The 8,765-nt window shown below is 47.9% G+C and overlaps 1 protein-coding gene across 1 annotated transcript; it reads right to left on the bottom strand.

Moving 5' to 3' along the window:
- Nucleotides 1-3,977: 3,977 nt before the first annotated feature.
- Nucleotides 3,978-8,327, bottom strand: PV07_08774 (uncharacterized protein; the record flags this gene model as incomplete). Its single annotated transcript, XM_016395968.1, has 1 exon — nt 3,978-8,327. One exon carries the CDS (start codon nt 8,325-8,327, stop codon nt 4,134-4,136), a length of 4,194 nt encoding a protein of 1,397 aa, XP_016245824.1. The 3' UTR covers nt 3,978-4,133.
- Nucleotides 8,328-8,765: the final 438 nt, after the last annotated feature.

Below are 8,765 nucleotides of genomic sequence, written 5' to 3'. Positions count from 1 at the left end.
TTAGCCTTTCGATAATTTAGACCGTTTAGAATTATAGAAGCTAATTAAGAGAAGGGTACGTATACGTTAGCGGAACTTAATAATGCTTATCTAATAGGTATCTACGCTATTAATTACTTAAAGAGATTCTATTCTAGGCCGGTAGACTTCCTAACTAGGGAAGATTTAGCGCTAGGAGAGGTTACCGACGACGAAAACTCGTAAAGAACCGCGATATAAGATCCGCTATACCTTATAGAGATAGGAGATACTATAGACTAGGACTCTTACCCCCTAGACCTAAATAAGACTCACCCCCGCCGTAGCTATAGACTCTAAAATAGAATAATAATACTACTACTCTTAACGATAGTAGTTAAAATTCCTCCGGTAACTGAATAAATACGGAGAGAATATAGCGGTCTAACTATCTTTAGAGAATCTCTTAAAATATAAACCGCTTAGATTTCTTTACTACTCCTATACTTAGCTATCGTGAAGCGGTAGGAGAGGTAACGCTCTAACGTAAAAGCTACTAAGTCTAGACTTCTTAGAAATACCTTTTCCTCTCTAATAGACTCCTAAAAGAGAGCGAACTACGATACTCTTAGCTCTATAATCTCGATAGTTACGGAACTCCGCTATTAAAAAGAAGGAGGGAGGGAATGGCGTAGTTCGCTAGACTAAGAAAGAACTAAAAGATAAAGATAAAAGGTATACTAGAGAAGAAAGTTTAAGGTTAATGCTAAGGAAATTAATGCGGACACTAATTAGTTAGAATTTATCTATATACTATAACGTGGGTGCATAGCGAGTCGCGCAGCATAGCGAGTCGCGCACCTAACCACCACCGTACGATAATCTAATTCAATTATATCACTAACCTAAGATAAATTCACTTAATCTACTTAGAACTAGATATATTGGATATTTCTTTATCCTCTTGACACGTACGTACATTATGCCTAGGCTTTCCGTAGGTACCACATCGTCGTTGAGTTAGCTCACCCCCTCTCGTACAACTATCACTTACACGCTTTTCTTACTCTACCTACTTATCCATATCCCTCTAGTCGATCACATCCTACGCATCTCGTATAGTAAGTGATCCTCCTTATCGGATCCGTGTCCTTTTCTCTCTGCGACGCTTACTTAGCGTACGATTTACCTCTTTAAGCTCCCAGATACGATCCTTTATCAATACCATTTGATGCATTATAGTAGTCGTACCTTTCACCATCTGGTCTATCGCCTTATAAATCGCTATTAGAGAGCTATCTTAATGTTAAGCGACTTTCCCCTTGATAAAATCAGACTATGAAGTTACTTTGTACGTAGTCTATGGCGTCTTAGAGACCTAAGGGGTAGTTATTAGCGAGGGGAGTGTTAGTGGTATTAGCGTCCGAAGCTTTATATCTAGCTTCGAAAGGACCGTATCTGGATTAAAAGGGATAAGCTCTACTCCTCGGAAACCTTCTCGTACGTTGTCTTCACTAAAGGAAGTAAAAAAAGCGTTCTTAAACGCGGTAAAGAACTCGACCTTAGTGATGTGGGTCACGTATATCCGGATTAGGTTCTCGATTTCTTTGCCGTACGATCGCTTTAAGGGACTAAAATACCTAACGTTAAGTAGTTAAAGTAGATGCGATAAATATGTAGGTATATAGAGTGTAATAATGTTATTCTCCTTATAGTAGGCCTCAAAATCCACTAAGTGATGACTTTCATGGCCGTCTAGGATTAATAGACGAAACGTACCCTTCGTACGACTACGACTGTGTTTATTAAAGTGTTTGACCTAATTAAGACTAATCTCGTTCGTTATCCATCCATTATCGCTAAGTGCGATAACCTAGTCGGACGGAAGGGGACTGTCTCGGTACCATAATGCGAGGTGATGCTTACTAGCGACTACGATAAAAGGCGGTATAGCCTAGCCATATGAATTGACACCCTAGATCACTGTAGCCCATTCTCGATTGCTAGGCTATACTATCTTAACCTTTCCATACCCTTCAGAACTCGTTATAACCATTACGGACGAGATTAGGCCCATCATAAACCTAGTCTCGTTAAAGTTCTAAGTGTTATCTTCATGGATCCCATACTTAGCTATTACGTTCCGTACGAGGTCAAACCAGGCTTGAATGATTACTAGATCTTCGTATTAGGCTCTCTGGTAGTCTTATCTGCGTGTAAATCGCGTTTGTAGCTCTTAATGTCGTTTAATAAAGTTCGATGCCCAGCGAGGTCCGACGCGTGACGCGCCACGCGTCGTACGTAGTTTGTTGGCCATATCTCCCACACCACTAAGTCGGGGAGGAAATCCTCGCGCACATAGGTTAAGGACCTCTCGTACGAGGACTGATTCTTTAAGGTCGGTTAAATTTTGAGAATTCGCTGGTTGGTCGCGTCGGAAAGGTCGACCCTTCCTTCGATCACGGAGGGTTACTTCAGGGATATTATAGACTTTAGCAATAGATCGTACGCTCTGTTTAGGATCTTGTTTAAGAGCTTGAAGGGCAAGAAGTATTCTGGCTTCTTTCTGAGTCGATTCCATTTATTTTGGTGGAGTACTTAAAGAAATAAGTTGAAGGTAATATATAGCGCGGAAAGTGCGCGACTCGCTATGCTGCGCGACTCGCTATGCACCCATGTTAGTGGGAATTACTACGCTATTACTATATCTCTTAGTGGAGTAATTACCGCGGGATTAGGGTACTAGACTGACTTAGCTAGTAGAGTGTAGACTTTAATCAATACTTTCGATACTAGGCTTATTAGCCAGCCTCTAGTCTAGCGTGACGGGCTAGCCTACCGGGGTAACGGGGATGCTATTAGGTACTGATGGCGTAGGTATCTTCTAGTGATTAGGAATAGACTATTAGCTATTCTAGCTACTCTTTGTGGAAAACATAGACTTTGCCCGATCGGTAATAGGTGTTAGTAGGCCTATACTACGGTGAGGGAGGCGCTGATTATCTTAAGCTTCACATTATTTGGGAAATACCCGTCTAAGGAAGTCGTCGACGTGATACTGGCCCTCAGCAGCTGGATCGACTCGGTCTCGCCCAATGGATGTTGATACTCCATGCCATGCCTTTGCCCAATAATTTACTATGGCGCCGGCCTGGTCGACGCTCCAATGGTTTCGATTCGCACCGTTGACTAAGAATGCGTCGAACTCTGCCTTCACGTACGCATCTTCTGACACTAGGATGAGTTCGTCAATCGTAGGTATTGGGACATCCATTCCTCGGTCTTTCATGCTTCTGAGTGATTCCGCGATGGCGTAAAGAGCGCACTATAGGTCTTCCGCACTGATAGGTATAATTTCATAGCTATTGGGAAATAAGGAGACAGATTCCTGTTCAGCTTCCGTGACTGCGCTAGTGGTGGGTACAACGAAGATGGATACGCTGCTGGGTTGCTGATTTCCAGGCACCGTAAGGTCTGTGACTTCTTCGTCTGAGTTGACAGCGTAAAATTCTGATTACTTCCGAGATTTCACACGTTTCATCTGACCCTGGGACGCTTCCAGTGCTTGACCCGGTGCGACGGATCCCGTTTGCTGCCCAGTAGGATCACGCGGTCCTCGGGGATGTTGGACATCTTGGCCGCCTTTAGGGCCGTGGGTAGGAAGTCCGTCGTCGTCACGATCGCCTTAGACCCAGAGTTAGACAGCTAGAAGGACAGCTCGTCGGCCGAATACACGGGGTTCGCGCGCGATACAATACCGCTGGCGAAGAAGACGCTATAGATAGACGATAGGGGTAAAGTTAACGTCGTTAGGTGCGTAGATGTTCAGTACGTCGCCCTTCTCCTAGTCCCGGAGGTAGCATAGACCGCCTCTAAACGCCGTAGCGGCTTCTTTGATATTGACCTACGTGTAGTGCCGCGACGAGTCTCGTGGAACACTATAAGGTACATTAAGTAACGCCAAACGCCAACCAACTCCGTTCTTTGCTTTTCGTGATTTTTGCCTTTTCCAACCGTGTTTTTGGTGTCTCCATTTTTGTCAAATCCAGTCAGTTGATGTTGTTCCAGCTCGTGTTTGTGTGAGATTGAGTGCTTTTCTTCATGTTGTCCATGTCCAACGTGTCCTTCCTTTCAACCGTGTCGCTTTCGTCTTGCGCTTCCATCTCGCTCGTCCATCACCATGCGTGATCAGCATTCCATGGCTCTTCGACAGCAGGTTCTTCCTTCCAAGCCTGCGTCTCAACTGGAGTTCCCCAAGAGCCATCGCTGACGACGGCAGGCTGGTCGTTCCAAGCGCCATCAGCGACAGGCTGAGTGTCGCTCCATGCGGTATGCTGAGCATCGTTGTCCGTGGTGTCTTGATCCCAACCGCCAGTTTGCGCTTCATTGACTTGTGCATTTCCATCATCTTGCTCCCAACCGGCGCCATTGCCCGATGGCTTGTTCTCGTCCTTCTCTTTGTCTTCGTCGGCAATCGCGTTCTGATCATCGAGAACACCACCATTCAGGAACCATGAGCGGGTTCCGTGACCCACAGGTGTATACCAGCGACAGGAAGGGTATTCGAAAGCCTTCAGTTCGTATTGATGCGGGATGAGCAGATCGCGCAATCGCTTCAGCTGGAATGACGAACGGTCATTCATGCGATCCACTTCTTTTCCGTTCATGATAACGATGAGGCCATCTCTAGCTCTGGACAGGCCGACGTTCAGACGGCGATAGTCCGACAGGAAACCGGGGTACTCGTCTGTTGGTAGGTCGAGAACGACGAAAGTGAATTCTTTACCGATGAGCGCGTCAATCGTGCCAATCGTGAGGTTCGTCAGGTCGCAGTCGTTCATGTACGAGTCCATCTGCATAGAAGCCAATGCGGACAAGTAAACGTTACGCTGACCGGCGTATGGAGTGATCAAAGCGACTGTGACTCTTTCTCCAATCTTGAGGAGTCTCGGGACGAGGTTGAGAGATGTAATGGCAAAGAAAGGGTTGACTTTTGATGATCGATGCTTGATTGTGTCAGCAGCACGACCCTGGACGTCGAGCCAGACGACGTTCTGCTTCTTCTTCCATTGCTTATCGGCGAACCTGCGGAATTCACGGCCATATTGGCGGGCTTTTAGGCCGGCGCGTGCCATCACAGTAGTCATCTGTCCTTGATACGCGAATCGGTTGACAATGCTTGCGATCTCGGGTACCATGCGGCTCTGCTCAGTCAGGTGGATCACGGGCCATCCTAAGGCTGCCATTCGGGCAGGTAGAGTCATCGACAATTCATTGACAAACGTGACTTCTCTGGATGTGAACAAGTCGGGAGGCGCCACTTGGTTCTTGTCGCCGCTGAGGATCACAAAGCTCATTGAAGGAGCAGCCAGCTGAAAGATAGGCAAGTAGTTAAGGAGGTCTTCATGATTAGACTCGTCCAGGATGACACCTATAACCTTTTCAGAGAGAGCGTCTTCAATAAGCTTCGAGCCAGCCATGTAGACAGTGCATGCGACGACATCAGCTTCAGCCAGGATCTGCTTGAGAATTTCACGTTCCCATAGCGCGTATTCTTTTCGTTGGGCAGGATCCATATCCTTAGTCCCGTAGTAACGCTTGAAATGCTCGCGGAAGTCGGCATATTGGACTTTAGCGTTATCGGGCGTATAGACAGGATCGTGGATGATACCAGTCTGTTGTAACATAGCTTCTCCAAGAGAGAAGGTAAGGTCTTTAACGCGTCGGTCGAAGATGCCCGGGAAGTTCTGTGTACGCGTGCTGTCGAAAAGTCTACGAATCATTGTGTCGAGGTCGCTCATTTGACTGATGTCCCCAATGTCTTCAACATTAGGTCGAGCCTCAGGGTCTTTTTCCATAGCTGCGCGAATGTGTCGGGATCGGATGCTCTTCTCCGAGGTGTTTGAGTAGAGGCGGATAAAGCGTTTGCCAGGCTTTGCTTTGCCTTGGTACACCATCTGCTTGTATACTGACCATAAGTTGGTCAGGAGGAGATCGACAGCGTCGTTACTGCTGGCTGTCAAGAGGATCGGTCCAAGCTTGCCCAGCATAAGGAAGGGCTTGACAAATTGGCAATTGAAATGGCTTTTTCCAGCGCCAGGGGCTCCTTCAATCAAGAGGATACCTCCTTTGGCATTACTTGCTGCGGCCATGCCCACAGCTTGCTGAGCATTCAGCTGCATGTGCTGTTCAGGATTGGGGCATTGGCCGCGGATGCTGGCGAACATGTCTTTGTTGCCGATCGTGTGCAGGTTATTGAAGGTCAGAATTTGCTTCCATAGGATGTTCCAAGGGGTGTGCGTCTTGTTCTTTGGCGGGCAGTTGATTCTTTCCAAAGCGGCGAGATTACGCTTTGTCTGGCGTTCTGAGTCGATGATCTTGAATTTGACCATGTGTGGGATACCGGTTTGCACCAAACGTCCGAAGTCATACTCGGAAGCTTCTCTAGTGCTGATGGCGCGTATGGGGTAAGCATCAAAAGCTTTCTTTTCTTCATCCCATGGCTTAGTGACAAAGACTGGGATGAGGTCCACCGGGCTGTTCGGGATAGGAGGAGCAACACGGCATTTCCAGAGAGTGTCCTTCTCCTGCTTATCTTTCTGAGCTTTGACGAGGATTCGGAAGTCATCTTCAGGATCGATATCGACGGCGGCCTGTTCATATACGGTCAAGGCTTCGAGGCCTTGCCAATGCCCAGGAGAGTATAGTATCCATAAGCGTTCAGGATTCTCCGCTTCGCTGTGCAGGACGTATGAGGTATCACCGCCTTCGAGCATGATTCCCAATTGGATTGGTTTCTCCGTCCACAAATTGATGATGACTGCGAGTTGCTCGGCGTAGAAATTATTAGTATTGTCTAGGCCAGGAACAGTAGTGCTCATGTATGCCTCTGAGTCCACGACTGCTTGGAGTTCTTCCACGGTGGGGGGGTCATCCGAACGCTGCTTTCCCCAGCTTTCACAAAGAGCATGGAGCCCACACAATAGGCCTTCGCCTGAGGTCTCCAGGATGCCAGCGCCGTAGGGGAAGTCTTCTTCTCCAAGGAGCGGGGCAGGAATGAGCCCGAGGGTTTGGACAGGAACGGGCGGGACGACCTCAGCTTCTTGGGGTTGTTCATGTGATGTAGGTTCTGCCGTAGCGTTTGGCTCGTCCGTCTGAGCGTCCTCATGACCTTCATCCTTCTCTTCGATGCCGGAATCACCATCGTTTGTATTCGTTCCGTTCTCTTTCTCCGGATTGGCCTTTTCAATAGCCTTTGGTTTGTCCAGGAAGGTCATTCGGAGCTCTGTACCAGGACTCAGGATAGTAGCATCATCGGTGGGAAAGCTGATGAAGCCAAGGAGGTGACCTTCATGTGTACCAGCGACATTGATAAAGGTGATCTTGTGTTGCTCTTGTTCAAAGCGACGGTTAGAGTCTGCGACCTGAGTGCGCTTCTGACGGATAGTGACAGCCATTTTGATAGCGGCCTCGTTCCAGGAGTAGTTTGGAAGTTGGGCACGGTAGCGATAGTTCTCGTTCGTGACGTACTCAGAAAAGGGAGTAACACGAATGCGAGGAGGGACAATGACGAGTCGGCGCGAGTATCCATTGACCCAGAACTTCTTAACGGCTGAGCCAGTATCCTTCGCTTCGTCCATGAGCTCTCTGATGATCTTAATGCGGGGGCCTGTCAGGATGCTACCATCAATGATGCAAGTGATGACACCCGATTGAATGGCTTCGACAAACTCCGTAGCCCAGTCCGGGTATCCCATGTAGATCTTGTCCTGTGCTGCCTGCAGCGGATCGAACTTGACTGAATAGAAGATAGCCACGGACCCGGTACTGATGATGCGTTGAATCTCGCTTTTCACCTGCTCGCTGAGCTTGGTGGCTATATCAGGGTGATTGGCTTTAAACTCGTCATATTTGGGGATGACGATGGACTTGTGTAGCTCAAGTGCTTCATACCCAATGTACACCTTGACTTCGACTGAGCGAGCATGAGCGTCTTTGAGGACTTCGTTCCATCCCCTAGCGTCACGACCAGTTTCCGGATTTTCAACGCCGAGTTCTGGTAGGACACCCTTGCGAGTCTTGCGTCGCAGAGCGAGAACCTCGAGATCGTTGGACACAAACAAGGTAAAGTGAGGCATGTGCGGTTCAAGAACAGGGCTGAAGTATCCTCTGACTTCTCTGCTGGTGACACGACGTCCCTCGGGTTCAGTGAAAAAGGCTGCGTTGTAGGTAACAGCGAGCGAATCCTTCAGGAAGGCTTCGTCGAAATGGGTGATCATGTCTTTTTCATCCTTGATCATCATCACCTTGTTGTATTTCTTGGCCAGATCACGGGAACGCTGGCTCATCTGAGCAGCCATACCATCCATATCTGGGACCCAGGGGTCTTTCTTTTCTTTCTTTTCTTCCGCGTCCACCCAGAGGAGCTCCTTGAATTGAAGCAAAGTCGATTCGATAAACAGGATTTGCGTGTAGGAGAGAGGTTTGTGGCAAGTTTGGAAATGAAAATAAACAAAGCGTGAAATGATGTGGCCGTCGAATTTGGAATTTCAAATTCGGTGTGCCCACGTCGGCGAAGTGCCCATTCCTTGGCGCCCCGCGACAGCAATGTTTTCTGTGAAATTCACAGGTCTGGCAGAACCGATTGTGTGGTGTCTTCACATCTCTTGGCGGCGTCCACAAGTTATCCATCTCGCAAACGCTGAAAGTGGTACTGGGAGTTGATATTGATGTTGGTGTAAAAGTTGGTGTAAATCGACATCCGACAGGAATGGGCCCGAGGGTTGCCAAACGAGTCCGGAGGATAC

Source organism: Cladophialophora immunda (genome assembly GCF_000835495.1).
Source record: "Cladophialophora immunda strain CBS 83496 unplaced genomic scaffold supercont1.5, whole genome shotgun sequence".
Lineage (NCBI taxonomy): Eukaryota > Fungi > Ascomycota > Eurotiomycetes > Chaetothyriales > Herpotrichiellaceae > Cladophialophora > Cladophialophora immunda.
Note: the sequence above shows the minus strand (reverse complement) of the source record. Positions and strands in the feature narration are given on the sequence as shown.